General features: G+C 34.8%; 1 protein-coding gene across 1 annotated transcript; it reads right to left on the reverse strand.

Annotated features, from left to right (window-relative positions):
* Positions 1–1,544: 1,544 nt before the first annotated feature.
* Positions 1,545–15,237, reverse strand: LOC138706097 (SUN domain-containing protein 3-like). Its single transcript, XM_069835055.1, has 4 exons — positions 13,946–15,237; positions 11,112–11,279; positions 8,187–8,282; positions 1,545–2,198 (listed from the first exon to the last, which is right to left on the reverse strand). Exons 2-4 carry the CDS (start codon positions 11,205–11,207, stop codon positions 2,079–2,081), a joined length of 312 nt encoding a protein of 103 aa, XP_069691156.1. The 5' UTR covers positions 11,208–11,279; positions 13,946–15,237; the 3' UTR covers positions 1,545–2,078.
* Between the last annotated feature and the right edge of the window lie 6,267 nt (positions 15,238–21,504).

A 21,504-nucleotide genomic window follows, 5' to 3' on the forward strand; every position in this document is an offset into this window, starting at 1 on the left:
CTTTCAAAATATTATTGTCCGTGTCCAATAATGTGTTATTGTGAAATTCTATCTGTGTAATCATGTTGCCAATGTAAAATGTTAAGCATTGTGGAAAGAACGTCACTACATTTCTATAACATATGTCTTTCAGAATATTATTATTTATGTTGACTTCTTGCAAAATTATACTCTATCTGCAGTCTGTATATAAAATAAAAAGTAATATATTTAATATGTTCTGAATTTGTTAGATGTAATATCTCGAGTCATATTTAAAAAGCCTGGGTATGATATAAGCGGACGTACAGCTGTCAAGGGGTAAAAAATCTTCCAATATAAACTGAATTTATATGTATATATTGATTCTTTGGTACGACCGATAGACAGATAAATTTCGGCTCACAATGACACCCCAACGGATTCAGACTGGGAACAAGGGAATTCCCTAATTACCGTCAGCTCTCTGAAGTTCAAGTGAAAGCACATGTAGACATAAAATTACGTGAAATGTATGTCAGCACAGCTTCAGATCAATGTACAGATCTTATAATTATTTTATCTCTGCTTCAGTACAACGTCACATTTGTGGGGGGGAGGAAAGGAGATGGCAGAAAAATTATTTAATACGCTGACAGCCACGACTAAGATAAGGCACTTGAAATTTAGCGGTAACTGACCGGCAGGGATAAAATGTGAGATCCGTAGAACATTGAGTCAACACTAAGGGGGCGTATAGAGATCGAAGGGTGTGTTTTTGTTTTGCTAACCTTCAAGACAATGTTAACTCATTTAAAGGTTGTGTGACTGTAGCCTGTATATATTTTCGTTGGGTTTTACTTTGTTTATACTGTAGTTTGGTTTTTCTATTATTTTATTTGTATTTTTGGCGGTGTGGAAGAGAAGGTCTAATGGCCTTATCTACACCAGAATACATAAATAAACAAAACAAATAAATATATAAATTTAAAAAAAAAATAAATGTGAAGCGCATGATGAAATGTTTTCTTCTCGGTGTCTGAACTAAAACTGTTTTAAATTTAGTTAACCCTGGCAGGCATTTGGCTAAGGAGTTCATTAATTCATGTAAGTGAAGTTAAGTAAAGATTCATCTTTATGGACGAGGAAAGCTTAGTAAAGACAATTTGTTATGGTTGTCTATAGTTGGGTTTTCGAGATTTCCGAAAATTTAATAACCAGTTCAATTAAAAATAGAAGCAGAAAGGAAAACCCGCGCAACACTGGGTACTTTCAGCTAGTACTAAAATAAAAAGGTGTGCGCGCGTGCAGGCAAGAGAGAGAGAGAGAAAGCAAGTATGTTTGTATTTCCAGATAAGCTAGGTTTTGCACCAGATCAAGTTTACCCAACCATTAAAGAATCGTTATTCTGAACAGCTCAACTTACATTTGATGCACAAACTACACGAAAATATGTTTTGAGGGCTGTCAAATTCATATGAGAGATTAATAACTTTGCAACACAGAGACAAAAGGAAAGGAGAAACTATATCACTGCTATGAAAAAAATTGATCGGTACGGTATTTAAAATTACTGCAGAACACAATTAATTTCAAAGACAGCAAAGTTTTTATTACAAACATACCTAATAAGATACTGGCATACTTGCACATTTAGAACATCGTATTTACAAAAGTAACAGATTACCAATTAATGTATTTCCAGAAGTGGAGTGTTAGGAATGAACATATGGCAGGAAATTTGAGGTTTATCAAGATTATTAATTTACTGTTGTAGCCTATGCCAATTACGACAAATACGTTATTCTGAATAAAAATAAATAGGTAAATCTAAATGACACCCAGTGAGAGGGAGCAATATCTTAATGTTATCTTACTGCATGGAATACTTTCTTATTAACGAAATAATTCATTGTAAACTATTTCAGTACCTAATTTACAATTAAAATATAATAACTTTAAATGGGTATTGTATAAACATGTTGATCAATTTTTGCTAAAGCAATTGCTTTAAGCACATGGGAATTAAGAGTTATTTTTATGTTGATAGAAGTGTCAGCATTTGCAAAATGGATCATGCACTATTGAAATACTGTATCTATATGGGAGCCACATTACTTTTATAAATATGGTGTCCCTGATGGGAGTCGTCCATGAACTCTGAACCTGTAGATGCACGTGTATTCAGTATTGCCATGATTAGATAGGATTGTCAACTCCACGGCTTCGAATGTTTCAGCCTGTAAGAAATAAGATTTTAAAATCATTCAACAACAATGATACCGAATTACATTAAGTTCTTATTGCAGCTAAGATGCATTATTACTTGAATAACTACTGCATCAGTTTTCCATGTCAAAGATCTGAAGTGGAATTTGTGGTTGAAGTACATAAAGTAAGTTTTTATATAATGTGAACAAACATTTTTTAAAGAACGAAAATTATATATGTTGTTATATATTATTTATGTCGATGAAAACACGGAGATCATACACCAAGCTTTGTTCTTCAAAGTTGGATACTTTTCATTTGGTATTAATTAATATAATTTTATCAGATCATTAGGATCAAAGACTTCTTTCACTGTTATAAATGTATTGTCAACATAACATGCTAAGAGAGACGAAAACAAAAATATTTCAGTACCCATTTTCATAAATTCTATAAGTATTTTAACAAATTTTTTTATCCTTCAATTCCTTCAATGACTTTCACAAAATTATCACTTCTGAAAGACGTTTCAGGAAATTCCCCCAATTTTTCGCAGAAAATTGTCTCTTAAATAACTTCAACACACTTTTAATTGATTTCACTGCACTGTAGGCCTATGCATCTTTGACTATTCTCTTCGGCAAATCTCCGGCATATGACCTTCAACGGTTCCCACAAATCAGAGGAGCGCAATGTTGCCTAATAAAGGAGTATCACTATCAAAGGGAATATTGGCTGTCGAGCATTTATTTCATTTTGAAATTCAGTAGCTTGCCAGGTATAAAGAGAATAAATTTCTAAGTATGACCGAAAAAAAAACTGTAATTTTAAGTCAAACCATTCCCTCTGTACAAATCTTTGGTGGGCGAGCAAAAGGGCAAGTCATGAAATAGCCGAAATATGTCACTTTTCAGATTTATAGCAGTTGTTTAAATCTTTGAAAATTCCTCCTGTAAATTTTGCATAGAGTAACTTAAGCTCTTTTGCCTGCCCACCAGAGAATTATTATAAAGACACGGGTTATAGTGCAGTGTTCAACCTTAGCATATTCTGGAACAAGAGCGCTATTGTTTAGAACGCATGCATCACTCAAAGACATGTAGGTATAAGAAAACAAAAACACACTCGATATACTTATGATTCTCCCTTCGTTTTTTATAATTATGTTGCACAAGAAGCAGATCATTTCTCGTTCGTGTGAAGAAATATTTCTGTTACACCATGCCACTGAGTAAAGCAAGTAGTAGTGGTAAAAGAGAGACAAAAGGTTGTGTTTTACAATAACAGCCACACATGACAATTGATATTTAGAGTTTACAAGTTTTTATTAATATCCCAGCATTACTTAACTAATACATGCTAGTATATTAGGCACACTATTTTATTATTTTACAAGTATAGTGAGAAAGCAGAGAAACATAGTGAATCTCCAGTAATTTATATTGGGTGTGCAGTGTGTTGTAGTGAAAATGTAGTGAGCTTCAAAGCAAGTTCTTGAGAGTTATAGTGGCAGAGAAATGAGTTAGATTTACAGTGAAAGGGTGTGAATTATAGTGAACGTGCTAAAATAGCTTGTAATAGGGTGTAGGCTGCGATTTTGAGGTTAGTATAGTAAGAACGATTCTACGAAATAAGGGTGTAATTGTTGTTTTGTTCTTGAAGTGTTGTATCAATGAAGAAGTGTGTTGTGTCAGTGAAGTTTTATAGTTTATAGTGGTAGTGAAAAGTTTTTGAACAGTGAAATGTTTTTGAAGTGTTAGTGAAATCAGGTTAGTGTCAGTGAAGTGTGTCGTAGTTCCAGTGCAGTGAGTGAGTTGAGAGCGAAATGAGTGTAATGATGAACGTATTTGTGCATATATGAACATATATCATATATACTCGTGTGTTTAAGTTTCGAACTTAGTGTTAAGTTACAAATTAGATGTACTTTAATACAGTAAAATCCCTCGTATCCTGCACCCAAATAACCGGCAATACTAAAACAACGGGACTTTTGGCTAGGCCAAAAAAAAAAAAAAAAGTCATTCATGCAAAAGGGAAGAGTCGAAGATGTGAGTGGTTTTCGTGGATTGCACATGCCACATATTGTTTAGTCTTTACATTGTTCACACGTGAAAACATAGACAGAACACCCCGTTATGTCCCTGGAGATCAGTAAGCTGCCACTTGGGCGTTGCAAACAATTCGCAGTGACGAAATCTTTAAATTTATCACAACTCGCCCGTTCAAAGAGGTGTTGGACGAGTTTAAATAGAGAAGTGTGAAATTCTCTGTGCCTACAGTGTGTAAAAGTTTCATTCGAGTGATAGATAGTATATAAACAAGAAGACATTAGAGATATGTTAAAGAGGTTCAAATCATCGAGAGCTACTTCATCTTCACAGTTGCGATGTTGGCTACACTGCTCTTCACGTCACATGGCCGCTATTTAAAATTGTCATAAGATTACGAAAACGTTTAGTATTTTTTACGCTATTATGCATTACAACTTGTCACCTGACATAATTATGAACATTAAATCCAGACGGTTGAGATGGGCATGGGCATATAGTATGTATGGGCGAATCCAGAAAAGCATATAGAGTGTTAGTTGTGAGGCCGGAGGGAAAAAAACCTTTAGGGATGCCGAGACGTAGATGGGAGGATAATATTAAAATGGATTTGAGGGAGATGGGATATGATGATAGAGACTGCATTAATCTTGCACGGGATAGAGACCAATGGCGGGCTTATGTGACGGCGGCAATGAACCTCCGGGTTCCTTAAAAGCCATTTGTAAGTAAGTATTATGAATTACAATAAATTATGAACTGATGAATGTACATCACCATATTCAGTACTAAAAATAAACATTGTACGTATTTGAAAACTTTATTTTTAAATTTCTACATACCGTATATGAAAATTACTAAATTTAAACATGGAAAAAAAATGTTTGTGCAGAACAGTACCGGTATGTCTTAACATAACCTATAAACGTATTTTCCAATTATCTGGCAAAATCAGTTATCCGACACTGGCTTTGTCCCACAGTTGCCGGATATGAGGAATTCTACTGTAATTAATTATGTACCGGTATTTTAAATGATTGTGCTTTATTTAATTTAGGATGCTCCTTGTATTATACTACTGTCAGAGTGCGAATTAACGGGGGGGGGGTTTGGGGGGGGATTTCCCCCTGTTGGAAAGTTATCCCCCCCTCTCATAAATTCATATTAACATCCCTGCTAGGGTCCACACCTGTGGAGTAACGGTCAGAGCGTCTGGCTGCGAAACCAGGTGGCCCGTGTTCGAATCCCGGTCGGGGCAAGTTACCTGGTTGAGGTTTTTTCCGGGGTTTTCCCTCAACCCAATACGAGCAAATGCTGGGTAACTTTCGGTGTTGGACCCCGGACTTATTTTACCGGCATTATCACCTTCATATCATTCAGACGCTAAATAACCTAGATGTTTATACAGCGTCGTAAAATAACCAAATAAAATAAAAAATAAATCCCTGCTAGGGATAACTTTTATCCCCCCCTCACAAAATATAATTGTTTTAGTACAAGTATGTGTACTTTGTAAAATATGAAGTAAGCAAAGGAAATAATATTGATGTATTATCATCACTGGCAAGTTGACAACAATAAATAACTTAGGAATTACACATCATATTTTAAGCCTGCTCATGGATATAATTATTATAATCAAGATGCAAGACAAGCAACTCAGTGCGACCGAGTGCTGAACCGTATCGAATGAGGATAATAATAATTTTACGCATGGTATTCTCTATTTAGGATTCTATATTCCCTCATCAAAAATCTTAATTCGCACCCTAACTATTGCATTAATATTATTAATTGTAATTATTGAGTGTAATTAGTTACCACTGTCACCGGGTATTTACCCATTTGCAGTGGAATAAAGACATACATGCATGCATTCTTTTTCTTTTAACAGACAAAATATTGAGTCTTGAGTCTTTCACCAAGCGAAAACGTTCCTTTAACTCGCTGTAACTCGAAAACTTGTAAAGATTTTGAATAGTGTCAACTTTTAAAAGCAATTTTCATTTTTCTCAACATTTCTCTCACTTTGAACCCCATCTAAAGTGGAAAAAAAAAGTTTACTGCTTATCAACTTTTAATGGAAAGATAGTTGACAAAATAGACAGCCTGCAGATATCAGATTATAATTTTGAGAAAGTTGACAACTTTACATATTTAGGATCAGTGGTCACTAGCGATAATAACATGTCCAAAGAAATCTCTAATCGATTAATGAAAGCAAACAGAGCATATTTCGGCTTGAAATATCACTTTAGTTCGCATGCTCTATCCAGGAAAGTAACAGTTATTCTTTACAAAACATTAGTGAGACCAGTTTTGACATATGCGGCAGAAACGTGGTCAATCTCCAAAAATGATGAAAAAAGACTGGAGATTTTCGAAAGAAAGATTCTGCGAAGGATCTATGGCCCAACATTTGAGGAAGGTCTCTGGAGGAGGAGACACAACTATGAATTATATAGACATCTAGGAGAGCCAAATATAATCAATACAGTTAAAACTAGCAGATTGAGGTGGGCAGGACATGTAATACGCATGGACCCAAGTGAACCTTGCAAAAAAATTGTAATAACAAATCCGGGAGGTCAGAGAAGACGAGGTCGACCGCACTTGCGATGGATTGATGGAGTGGAAGAGGATACCAGAAAGTTGGGGTGCAAGAATTGGAAGGCTGCTACACAAGATAGAGACGGATGGCAACAATTACATTACAACGTCGCAGGAATTTTTTATCGGTTCTTGTCATATGCAGGAGATTTGCTGCTGAGAATAGTTCATCTTTGCCTTGTAATAAGGTGCTCAAATCGTTTCATTTTTTATTAAATCTACTAGAAACACTAACCAGGATAATCAATCAGAATCACTTAACAATCCATACAGGCTATCTTTTTTTGCAAGAAATTTGCTGATTTCCTTTCATAGAGCAAGAAACCTTGCCAATATGTGACTGCAGCTCAGATACCTTTGGTGCCATTTTAATGCATAGTTAAACCCGGTGGTCACTTATAAGGCAGCCTCAAAATGATGAAACAGCAACAACAACAATAATAATAATAATAATAATAATAATAATAATAATAATACAGGAAAATCCCTCGTAACCGACACCCAAATAATTGGCAATACCAAAACAACGGCACTTTTGGCTGGGCCAAAAAAAAAGTTTAAATATGCCACATTACCACTCTGGGCCATCAGTTTTGCCACATTAGGAAGTTCGCACGAACTTTCGTTTTCAGTTAATATTCAAACCTAAAATTAGTGTATTATTTGTGTTGTGTGATATATTTTAATAAAGAAAATCCACATAGTTTTATGTTTATTTAGTTATGTTCGGGCTGTCAGTGTTGCCACATTAGGAAGTGCGCACGAATTTTCGTTTCCACTGAATATTCGAACCTAAAATTAGTGTATTATTTTGTGTTGTATGATGTGTTTTAATAAAGAAAAATCCAACAGTTTTTATGTTTATTCAGTTGTAAGCAAGTGATAGAGAAATAAGCTTCACATGGCTGCAGTTTCAACATTTGGCACCATGAAATAAGAACTTTTATCCGGCAACATCTCGTATCCAGAACTAGCCTGGTCCCTTTGGTGCCGGTTAAGAGGGATTCTACTGAAATAATAATAATAATAATAATAATAATAATAATAATAATAATAATAATAATAATAATAATAATAATAATACGTGCTGAAAACAATTATTGTGTTCAAGCAGAAATCTAAAATTGCTAGTAATTTAATATACTACAATATAAAATAAACAATTTTTAAATTTCAATAGATTTTTTTTAATCCACGCCTCTGAATCAAAGAGCAGCCTAATTTAAATATTAGTATGAATATTACCCATTACTGAAATATTAAATCTCAGCAATCACTGTGAAATCGTAAACTCTTTTATGTTACTGATCCAATGCAAGCTACATTAAAAGATATGTTGGCCAATTATATCAGCACCTTTGGTTTCACTGTAAATGTTTGTCTGCTTGCTCCATTTTTGTCGTAAGTGAAGATTCCCAGACAAATTTTGGTAATTGTGCCTGCAACAAATCCCTGAAAGAAAGAAAAAAAAATTCTGTATATATACCGTACCATATTTTCTCGAATACCCCGTGCACTTTTTTTTCTGAAATATACAAGTAAAAAATACGAGTGTGTGGCTTATTCGAAATGAAGTTGGCAACATTGCCCGATTTTTCTCTCACACTACTTCTAAGATGGTAGCACATGCCATTATCTTCCTGTGTGGGTATTTCAATTGTTAACATTGTTAAATGGCGTTTGGATTGGATGTCAGAATAATTTCTGAAAATGACTGCCACTAAATATTGAGATTACGATCCATTACTTGCAGCGAAAAACTTGAAATTATTAAAGATACGGCAGAACATCGAAATCATAATGCGTGCTATTAATGTTGCAGGACATAGTGTAAATGGCCAATTAAGTAAAACAACTGACAAGCATGCAGTGTGTGTGCATAAGGCAGATTTCAATGTGTCCTGTTCCATGATAAAATTTATTTATTCATTGTTAATTGAACTGTATTTGTGTTTATTTGTATTTAGTTTGTCGTGAATAAATTTGTTGAAAGTTTTATTTTGTAATTTGTGTTTGTTTTATTTATTTATTTTTTTACTTTCAAAAGTGAGGTGCGCGGGGTACAGTATAAGTATATATATATATATATATATATATATATATATATATATATATATATACATATATTGCAGTTTTAAGAGTAATGCAGTAACAATTGTGGATGATATGTACCACTATATTTCACTTCCAAGAAAGGACACTAATAAACTTATTCATGAGTCATAGTTCTTCGATCTTTCAATTTGACAGTGTTAAACATTTATGATGGATGAAACCATTGGAGAGATTTCCTCTATTGTAATTTAGCTATCAACTTCAATGTCATGCTAGTTCAGCAATATTAAACAAAGTAATGAGGGAAATGTTCCTTACTAATTGTTCACAATTGACAAATTAGCCAAAGGGATAGAGCATCAACTTTTCACGTCTGAGAGCTAGGTTCAAAACCGAATGAGTCTGAGTGGAATTTATTGTCATCAAAAGAGTTGCTTGGGATCAAGTTTTCGTAGAGTACCGGTACAATCGTTTCTCTATCGGCATTTCATAATATCTGCATTAATCATCACAACCATTCTGGTGTAAAACAGATTCACCGTTTATGACACACAACAGGTAGCATTTAAGACTGCTAATTGATCTAAATTTCAAAGTGTTACTCATAGAGGGAGATGCTTGCAGTCATTGATGAGAAACAGAGAACACACCATTGAATAACAAAAAGTTTTCATAACTTTGGACTTTGATGGAGGTGAACAGTTAGCATTAGACTTCGTTTATTTCATTTCAGAGACAAAGGACTTTCTTTATAAACGACTGAGGAGATCCCATAATTATTCTGAAAGTTATGGCACAGAGAAAGATTCCGTACTACTATATGGGATTAAACTCACATCCTTACAATCTACAGAAATACTGAAATCAGAAGTAAACACTGAAATACTGAAACAATTGTCTTTAGAGACAATTAATATTAGGTACCCTCCACAAAACTGGCTTCATTTATACACTGACGGATCCTTGATCTCCAGAGAACAAGGTGCCGGTGCAGGTGTTACGTGCTGTCTCTTCTCACTTTATAGATCTCTTTGGGTATGGAACAACAAGTTTTGATGGAGAAATCATTGCAATAAGTGAAAGTCTCAGGAATCTTCTATGCCACATCAATAAATTTAGGAATGCAGTTATATTGTCGGACTCCAAAGCAGCTATTCTATCAATAGTCTCTAAACACACACCTTCATCTCAAACAGCAGAAATAACTAAAATGCTCTCTCAATTAATATCACTCAATAAAAGAATTGTATTCCAATGGATACCATCCCATTGTGAAATCCTGGGAAATGAGAATGCGGATGCTTTAGCAAAGAAGGGCAGCACTGCTACTTACAGACCTGTTACTAAATCTACGCATTACTCTGTGAAAAGATTTATTAAATCTACATACTTAGACTTCAACAAACAAAATTTAATAACACAATCCCAAGGGAAAAAATGGAACTCTCTGCATCAAAATCCACAGTTAATTCCCAATTTACCACGAAAATCGTCTGTAGCTGCATTTAGATTGGCAACAGGCCATGATTGTTTGGCCAAACACCTGCATAGAATTGGAATATGTCAGTCCCCTAACTGTCCATTGTGCAACTCAAACCAAGAAATGGATTCGGAACATCTCAAAATCTGTGCTTCAGTGGCTGGTCATGATAATATCTTTGAAAAATATTGGAGTGCAAGAGGTCAAATGACTTCATTGTCGAATGCCTGGCATTAGAGAACAACAACAACAATCTACAGCAGATCATTTTATCAATGAACTTGGTTTTTTAAATAAATAAATAAAGTAATAAAATTAACAAGGTGCCTCAATGAATAAATTAATATGCATAATGATATTCAATTGCACATAATTCATTAGGCATTATATAAACTGCTTCTTTATATAAAAACTGTATTATCAAGTATAACTTTCAATTGCCCTTTTTTCAAAACTGTTGTACACTCAATCTTTATTACATAACGATTGAATTTTGTAGAGAGAAATAAACAAATAAGTGATACTCAATTAACAATTTTATTATTACTAAAATCAAAAACATGTATTTCCACTAGACTTTCGAAATTAATTTCTTTACAACATTACCAGTACAATATTTTCAGTTCAAATTCACGCCCATGGACCATTATTATGAAATTAGTTTACAATGTTATACTTATCGCATGAGCTAATATATGAAGAAACAGTAAAATAAAATGTAACATGTGTAACAAGTTGTTGCTCACATTGACTTGGAATTGCTGGGGTGCTGAATTAATATTGCCCATGATAGAAATGGTGTGAGAGATATGTTCCAATGTTACAGCCATGATGTGGATCATTGCTGCTAGCTTGATCACAACCTTTCCATTCGAACCTCGAAAGGCCCAGCAACTGCCAGGTTTCAGTGACTCCTGCAAAATACCAATTCTTAGTTATCTTTATTTCTATCAGCACAATTTACACGATGGTTTATAATAAATTTTAAGAAAAAGATGGTGAAAGTATCCTTAATATTACTCAGATTTATTCAAAAGCATCAATCCTCAAATGAAGTTGACCACTGGAATCCGGAATTACAAACGTGAAAATATAATGGCAATTGAAAGGAGTAAAATAATTATTTAATTAATATTGTACATTAAAAAGAATTGTGTGTTTACATATAAATGACAGTGTAGGGTTTGAAGAAAGCCTTCTGAATTTCCATCACAATATTCTGTATCTCACAAAAGGGAATATTAAGAGATTAAAATACTATATATGAATTTCGGTAGACATCCCCTTGCTCCAAATAACCTGAAACATCCAAGTTGTAAAGTGGTATGAAAGGCAAGATACATATTTAGCTTGTCTGTCATTATTTATCTGCTGTGCCTGATTTATATCTCGCTCAAAAGCATATCGTAGGATCTAAAACCATTGTTTTCTGAGTTTTTCTATTGATGGCGATTATATCCACCCTTCTATAAGAGTCATCTTTAGAGATACAATAAATCTCCTCATGTACTTCCCATCCTCTGTTTCCCAACAGATTGGCAATTGTTGTATGGGTTCGATGGTGTCTGTTGTTACACAATAACTACCCCTTTTTACAGAACCCCAGTCCATGGCCAAGTGTTTCAGTCTCATTGCAGCTGGGATGGCGATAATGGATAGTACTGAAGGTTTCTGCCATGAACAGATCTCACTGTGATGATATTGCATCTTGATGACAACGATGTATTCCCAGAATGAAAGACACTTTTTACATGCGATTCAGGAGTTGGTTTTCGGACATTTTTCATATGTACAAACACCTTTGCCTTTGCTGGGACCACGATTCAAAAGATAATTTTCTGAGAACTTTCCTGAGATGTTTTCCAGTAGTTTTGGAAGTGACATTGTTTGGAGCAATCGTTAGGCATTTGAGTGATGTTTTCTTCTCCTCTTCTAGATTTCTTATGTGATGTAGATATGAATCATTCACCTGTGCCAGTCATCTACAGATGTTATAGTGGTGAATACTGACTCCCCATTTTTACTTACTTACAGATAGATTTTAAGGAACCCGGAGGTTCATTGTCGCCCTTACATAAGCTCGCCATCGACCCCTATCCTGAGCAAGATTAATCCAGTCTGTACCAACATATTTCACCTCCCTCAAAGTCATTTTAATATTATCTTCCCATCTACGTCTTGGCCTCCCCAAACATCTTTTCCCCTCAAGTCCTTCAACTAACAGTCTATATGCATTTCTAGATTCGCCCATATGTAGCCTACTACATGCCCCATCCATCTCAAACATCTGGATTTAATGTTCCTAATTATGTTAGGTGAAGAATACAATGTGTGCAGTCCTGCATTGTGTAACTTTCTCCATTCTCCTGTAAATTCATCCCTGTTAGCCCCAAATATTTTCCTAAGCACCTTATTCTCGAATATCCTTAACCTCTGTTCCTCTCTCAAAGTAAGAGTCCAAGTTTCACAACAATACAGAACAACCAGTAATATAACGGTTTTATAAATTTTAACTTTCAGCTTCTTTGAGAGCAGACTGGATGATAAAAGTTTCTCAACCGAATAATAATAGGCATTCCAATATTTATTCTGCGTTTAATTTCCTCTCGAATGTCATTTATATTTGTTACTATTGCTCCAAGGTACTTGAATTTTTCCACCTTTTCAAAGGATAAATTTCCAGTTTTTATATTTCCACTTCGTATGTTCGGTCACGAGACATAATCATATACTTTGTTTTTCGGGGTTTACTTCCAAACCTATTTCCTTACTTGCTTCAAGTAAAATTCCCGTGTTTTCTCTAATAATAATTTGTGGATTCTCTCCTAACATTTCCACATCATCTGTATAAACAAGCAGCTGATGTAACCCGTTCAATTCCAAACCTTCTCTGTTTTCCTGGACTTTCCTAATGGCATATTCTAGAGTAAAGTTGAAAAGTAAAGTTGATAGTGCATCTCCTTGCTTTAGTTCGCAGTGAATTCGAAAAGTGTCAGAGAGAACCTGGCCTATACAGACTTTGCTGTATGTTTCACTGAGATACATTTTAATTACCCGATAATCAAACTGGTTTCTTCGGAATACTAGATTCAATAAGAATATTATATAAAACTTCTCTCTTAACCGAGTCATATGCCTTTTTAAAATCTACAATATGGTAACTGGTGTACTGTACCCTTATACTCCCATTTTTTCTCCAATATCTTTCGAATACAAAATATCTGATCAATAGTCCATCTGTTATGCCTAAAACCACATTGATGATCCCCAATAATTTTCTCAAAAGAATATTGGACAAAATTTTGTACGACGTCAATAAAAGTGATATTCCTCGAAAGTTACTACAGTTAGTCTTTTTCCCCTTCTTAAAGATAGGTATAATTATGGCCTTCTTCCGTGTTCTGGTACAATTTCTTTTTCCAAAATAGCAAGTATAAGCTTATAAATTTCATAGATAATGCGTTTTCACCCTCTTGTATTAATTCTGCCAGTGGCGTATACTGGTTAAAGGGTTTGGGCTACCACTGACCCTATTATTACACAAAATATATTTTAAAAACCCTATAATAAAATTCCTTACATATTTATGTGAATTCCAGACGTCTTGATTGGGACGAAAATACGTTGATGACTTTGTTCTTGAAATTACAGTTGGGCCACTTGCAAAGTTTCTGTAGAAATGACTTTTCAATGGATATTAGTGCCAAGCTGGATAAACGTTCTTGTGTATGAGTTGATCTACAGTAGGATTTTATTCTCTTCAACGCAGAAAATGTTCTGTCTACCGATGCTGACGTAGCTGGTATTGTCACAATTAATGTTGCCAATTTAAGGACTTCAGGAATAACTTGGTTCAGCTGGTTTTCATATATGGCAGATAATATTTCATGGATAGGTTTGTTCGAAAAATCAAAGACTTCTGCTGAATATATTACACTTAATTCATTTTTCAAACGTACTTGATCAAAGTGACTGTTATAGGACTGAAATAATTTGTTTAGTGCCTCATTCGGGAAGTTTTCTCTAAAAGTAGAAAATTTTTGAGAATCTAGAAGATGTGTGAACTGAAGCTTTCCATAATCAGAAAATCTGTCAGTAATTTCCATGTGCATACGATCTAGTATGCTGTAGTACAGCTGCCTGTATTTCAATTCATCATCTCCTTTTCTTCGCTTTAATGGTGGTTCCATTGTATTGGCTGAAGAATTTTCATTTTCCATATTACTCCATATGGACGGAAACCCACTACGTCTGAACTCGGATATAGTAATTTTTTTTTTAACTTTGATACCTCTTGCAAGTAGTATGCTATGTCTAGACTTTTTGTCTGAAGAATATTTTAGAGCACATCTGTATGTGCGAACACTCTAGCATAGACTTCAAGAAGAAATATATTCTGAAACTGTGTGAAAAAATTCAAATATCCTTGACCCTGCACATTTACAGCATCATCCCACTTTTCTTCAGAGTCATTACAAATGATATTTTTAAAGAAAGCAGTCCGTTTTTCTCTGTATTCCTTTACTGTATTTACAAGCCGAGATGTAAAATTCAATCTAGTTGGTGCTACTTTTGGGAGTTTTTTGTTCATAAATTCCTTGAGTTTTCTGATCTTTTAGGAGATGATGAGAAAAATACAGCTAAACCCGACAGTGTTTTGAAAAAAATGCGGCATTCTGGAATGGATGAAGTAGTTTGTTGCAAAACTAAATTGAGAACATGGCTGTAACAATGGACAAATAGTGCTTGAGGATACTTTTCTTGAACTTTTGTTTTTAAGCCATTAATATTTCCCGCCATAACTGAAGCACCATCGTATGTCTCTGCAATTAACTTATTGCCGACATTGTATTCTGCTATAACACCTTCCGCATGCTGAAACAAAGCAACAGCAGTTTTGTCCGAACTGACATTTGTGAATCCTATAAACCGTTCTTGAACATTGGCAGTACTGTCGACGTATCTTAAAACAGTGGACAATTGACTCTGATTACAGCAATAACTTGTTTCATCAACAACAATAGCCACAAAAGGTGTTATGTTCTTTATCATAACCTCACTTATAGCAAATATTAAGTCATTTTGAATTGCGAGAGAAGTACCACGAAATACTGTTGAACTCTCAAGATGATTGGCCAGTAAATGGTCAAATTCATTTAAGGAACTTAAATATTCAATATAATTTCCTATATTGTCTGATTCCACACTCTCGTTATGACCCCGAAAAGCCAATTATTGTTTTACTAGAAAACAGACTGCGTTAATAAGATGCAGTAAAATCTCCCGATTTTTTTTTCACAAGAGCATTGTGTTGGTTGATGTGTAGAGCTTTTTGCTTATCTAGCTGTAAATCAATTCTTGTCTTCCCAAAGTTTGCAAAGTTCATGCTACTACAAATATGAGCTTTTGATTTGTCGTATTCTAGGACTGCCGTTCGAAGGGAGTTCATATTAGAAAACCCCTCTTTTGACCACACATTAGTTTCGCGGCTAAATAACAAACATGGCCAGCAAAATAGTTTAGAAGTACCACACAACCAATTCCATACCATATGATGTTGAAGTGAAATGGCGTGTGTACTCTCACTGTTTTTCTTTTACGTCCATGGACAAATTTAACTCAGGAGTTGGTATTTCCATTTTCACAATTTCAACTTTCTCGTTGTTATGTACGATGGTTAAAAGGCACTTTTAATAAACCTTCTTTTACACAGTCATTTTCAACACAAACCTCTCCAGAAACTTGTTCTGCCATATTTTTCACAATATCACTTAATTGGGAAATTAAAAACTTAATAATTCACAATTAATATAACTCTTAGACACTCGAACAAATCACAGATTTAAAATAATGCACTGCAAGAACACAATCATATTCAATTGCTAGCGTACTAAGCGTATTGCTGCTTCGCGCCTGCGAAGAAACCGATCACGAGAGCGGCAACTCGCCCGGCCTACAGTGCACGATGGAAACAGAAGGGAGCAGGGGGGACGGGCAGTTGTGCGAAGGACAGCGTGAGCGAAACGGTCACAGGCTACCTCACTTAGCAAGCGGTTTCTCCAGCGATGCCGCCTTGACAACTTGTTTCTTTTCGAGAGCAGAGAGCGGATATAAATCTAACAATTACTTTAATTTTAATTACTATGGTGAAACTAATAATACAAAATTATTACATTATGTTATATTATAAACTTTTTCTTTTGTAATTTCCTTGGGCTACCGCCGGTACCTGGAGACTTGTACTTCTTCAGATTTTCTCTCGGAATTTCTCTCTGGTATGTAGTAGTAGATCCATGTTTCATCAGTGATCACAAACCACCTAAAAAAAATTGGGCGTATTTTTCTCGAATCGAGCCAGACAATCCTCTGAAATTTGATATCGGATGTGCTTTTGTTCCAGTGTTAACAAATGCGGAACCTACCTTGCAGAGACCTTGGATATGCCCAAGACATTGACTAAGATATTGCACACCCATTCAGTTGAGATGCATAACCTCGTTAATTTTTTGCACCTTCAGTCGACAGCTATTCAACACTTTATTACAGTGAATATTTTTTTTTACGATTTCTTCACTTGTTGCTGTTACTGGATGTCCACTGCGGGGATCGTATTCCACACTCTCTCAACTGTGTTTAAATAGTGCCGCCCATTTTTTCACAGTCAGAAACGCTGGAGCAGATTCCCCCAATGTAGCATTCATGTCCACTTTAATTTCTGTTGAACTCTTTCCCTTTTTTTTTACGAAATCTTTAATGACAGCACGAAGCTCGATATTTTTCATTCTTGTTAATCAGATCGGCACACTAACTTCAAAATTAAACTACACAAAATGTAGTTAACAGAAAAGTATGATTTTTCGTGCTTGAACTAATGTAAAATGGCTGCTAACAATGGCGGCATTGTTGATACAGTTTCAATGCCATTTATGTTTCAGACCACAAAGACACTTCGTATGTAACGAACTGCAACTGGAGTATGATATATACAATGTTCCATTTATGGTGGAATATGTTTTCTTACACTGTCGAAAATATAAAGGGTTCGACATGAACATGCAATACAACTGATGCTACTTTGACACTCTTGGAAATGATTTTAATTGTGTGATTGCAGTGTTAAAATATTTAACAAATACAAATCTCGACAAAGTGATTTAAATTTTTAGAATATTACTGGACCACTGTTATATTTCATCACTTAGAACTATTACACATGGCTATTTTAGTTGCTTTTAAATTTACCAATACGCTACCGTAAACTGGGGTTACTTTTTACATGTGAATACTTTAGTGACTGTTATTATGTAAGGCTACCACGCATTTTATATTTGGTTATCTTTTTATTATTATTATTATTATTATTATTATATTTTTACAGTGGTTTTTGCCCATTGTTTTGGGACTAAATATATTTTTATTTTTTATGTTATATCACAAATTGTCTTGTTTTTAATATATAAATTAGCTTAGTTTTAGTCACACAACATTTTTAACTTATGTCTGTATTTTACATTTTCTACTATTAAATTATGTTTATTTTTAAGATCCTTGGTTCATGGGTGCAAATAGTCATATACGCTTAAGCACCCTAATAAACACCATCTATCCAACCATCTAATTAAAATTATTTCTTTTTAAAAAAGGTGTCTGTATACCATACTAGTGAGTACTGTGTGGAAAAAGAGCTCTCTACATTCTTATAGAGTGCCTAAGTTGATAGTCATTACAATGCACAGAGCTGGGAATGCGATAAAATGAATAATATTGAATCAAAATCCTTTACACTTGAACTTAAAGGCTTTTAATGAAATGCTCAAACATGTTTAGTTCTTATGAACATAAGTCTATTTTTGGGTCTGCTTACTGAAGAACTGAAAGTCTGTGGTCACAATACATTGAACTATACAGGGCTTTCATTTCAAAACTTCCCAGTCTAAATAACTAATTATTTAAAATGAATTCAATTTTAACAAAAAATACGTCAATTTAGATATTTAGGGGGAAGACTAAAACTAGGCTTAATTGCATTTTAGATTTCACCCCCACTTTGAAATTTGAAACATGTTTAGTTCTTATGAACATAAGTCTATTTTTGGGTCTGCTTACTGAAGAACTGAAAGTCTGTGGTCACAATACATTGAACTATACAGGGCTTTCATTTCAAAACTTCCCAGTCTAAATAACTAATTATTTAAAATGAATTCAATTTTAACAAAAAATACGTCAATTTAGATATTTAGGGGGAAGACTAAAACTAGGCTTAATTGCATTTTAGATTTCACCCCCACTTTGAAATTTCAAATGGCACCCCTACATTTTTATACTTAAATATGTAAGAGCATTCAATTGTTTATACATCTCATTAATTTATTTCACATCTTTTGTTTTATATCATTGTCTGGCAACCTCGATTGTTGTTATTGTTGATTACAGCTGAAGTTACAAACACCATTGAACATTTCTTGTAATAGTTGTGTTCGTGTATTAAATTATTGTAAAATGGTGAGAGAACAGAAATCATATTCGAACGCGTCGATGTTAAAAGCGCATAACCACCACTATAATTCATTTTCGTTTTTTCACTGTCTTTGAATCTTTGAAGGTCTGTCTATCAATCTATGTTAAAGAGGTATATATACGCGGTTAGAGACACATTAGTTTCTAGGTTTCATGTTAAATGGGCATAAGTCTGGCGTTTCTGCCTTTTTAACATAAAACCCAGTGCTGTTTTGGATGCTACCGCTAATTCCGCCATCGTAATCTTTTTGGATGTCAGTTATTTGGTGATTGACGATTGTTTTCTTTCAACATTTTAATCTCTTTCGATGTCAGCTACATAAATTTCGTTAATTTGGTGATTCCTTCTGTATGCTATAGGCCTATCTTACATTTTCTGTAATTCGAGATAACTACTGAGAGGTAGATAATGGAGAACGAGTTGTCCAGGGACGAAGATTTGTCTGTAGAAGATGGCCAGAGAAAAAGACGAAATCCAGAAAACTATGAAAGAAATATCATAAAGAAAGTCAGACTTACTGTAAGTTCATACACAAGCTATAAAGGGAAAGAAATTGAGACTAAAAGACTTGAAAGCCCTGCTAGTTTTTTTTTCCTTTATACTTATTTGTACTTGTTTTTAAGTAAATTTTAAACAGCAAAACTACCCTCTCAAGTTTTTACAATAAGTTGCTTAATATAGGGTTGTTTTCGATCTCTGGAAACGAATTTTGAATGACGTCATGTGCGTCAAGAGTTACGCGACAGCTGAACTGTGGTGAGAGGTGACAGATCAGTAGTGAGCGATTTCATAGTCAGAGTGCATGTTGTCTCACAACAGCAATGCCCAAGAAAATCGAGCCTTTTTGGGAGGGGTACATTGCGACACTTTCCAATGCCAAGTACAGTTTAGTGAAAATAAAAGAAGCCTGCAAAAAACTTGGTTCCCTTATTTGCAAGAAAGGCATTTTCTGTGTACCTAATAAGACTGGCAAAGCTCGGATGGGATTAATTCCAGAGGGGAAAAAGCAAGCAAATCCACCCCCCGCCACAAGCCTCACACCCCCGAAATGATACAAATTAATCCCATCCGATCTTTACCAGTCTTATTAGGTACACAGAAGATACCTTTCTTGGAAATAACGAAACCACGTTTTTGCAGGCTTATCTTATTTTTACTAAACTGTACTTGGCATTGGAAAGGGTAGCAATGTACCCCTTCCAAAAAGGCTCGATTTTCTTGACCATTGCTGCTGTGAGACACCTTGCACTCTGATTATGAAATCGCTCACTACTAGTCTGTCACCTCTCACTGCAGCTGTCGTGTGACTCTTGACATATATGACGTCATTCAAAATTCGTTTCCAGAGATCGGAAACAACCCTCTGTATAACACAGCTTCCAGTTCGTGGACACAGTTTTATACCATGCAATAGGGATTTTGCAATGCGATAGGGATGCATGATAGGATTTACACTATTCACCAGTTAACTGAATTGATCATAACAAGCAGCTCACAACAGAAGTTCACCTGTGTTGAACTGGAAACACCTGAGATTGTGTTACATTTCAAAAACTGGTGGCCTCCACTTTACAAGAAATGCTCCGTATCCCAAGAAACTGCAAACAAACCAAAGGGAGGAAGGTTGTTTTTTGGAATAAGCAGCCTGTATCATTTTCATTGGAGTATGCATAGCTTCCACGCATATCAAAGGGGTAATGCAACATACGTTCACCCTGAGGCAAACATCAAGGCAGTTCGTTTAAGCCTTACCCTTTCCTAATCCTGCATTTAAAACAAAATACCAATAGCTAAGGCAAAGCTTGAGGACATTGCCAAGGCTATCCAGTATGTTCCAAACGACATAAGGCTTTCTATGAAGAGTTTAGGGAATGGCCTGTGTCCGCAAAAACGTAGCAGAAGCGGATATGGAACCAGGAGGGACAGTAAACTAGGAAGGAGAGCTACAAGAAATCATATAAACATTATTAGTAATAAATAGTTAAGAGTTTGAAACACAAATGTTGTATTCTATGTTGTTTTCAATTCTTTGATTTAATTTTTTGTTAAAAGGGCATAATTTAGTAGATTTTGGAATATGATTACTCTTAATACAGTAGACTTAATGAAAGATTATTTGATGAAGTCCTTGTCTCTTAAACAGTTCTATGTAACCCACCTGAGATCTTATAAATTTGTCTCTTGGTTTAGATGTGAATATGTTTTTTGTGTTTTTCCACAAATATGGTTTCATGGAAATATGTCCTTTTAACATCGACACATTCATTTATTTATGGAGCTGAAAACCGTTGTGCTCGTAGAACTGCTAGAGCTTTCAACGAGAGGCATCCTGAGAAAAACGTAAGTCACCGATATGTTACAGATCTAATATGGAAATTTGAAGAAACTGGTTCTGTGTGCAATAAAGCAAACGGCCAACCTAGAAAACTCTATGAAACATCGCAGATTGAAATACTAGGTCATTTCATTAATGAAATCACCACCTCCATTCCAAAAATAGCTGCTGTAACAAACATTTTAGTTTGTTCCATACATAAAGTGCTGAAAATGAACAAATTTTTCCCCTACAAAATACAAAATCACCAACAGCTCAGCGAAGACGATTTTGATAGAAGAGTAGA

This window comes from Periplaneta americana, chromosome 9, assembly GCF_040183065.1.
Source record: "Periplaneta americana isolate PAMFEO1 chromosome 9, P.americana_PAMFEO1_priV1, whole genome shotgun sequence".
Classification (NCBI taxonomy): domain Eukaryota; kingdom Metazoa; phylum Arthropoda; class Insecta; order Blattodea; family Blattidae; genus Periplaneta; species Periplaneta americana.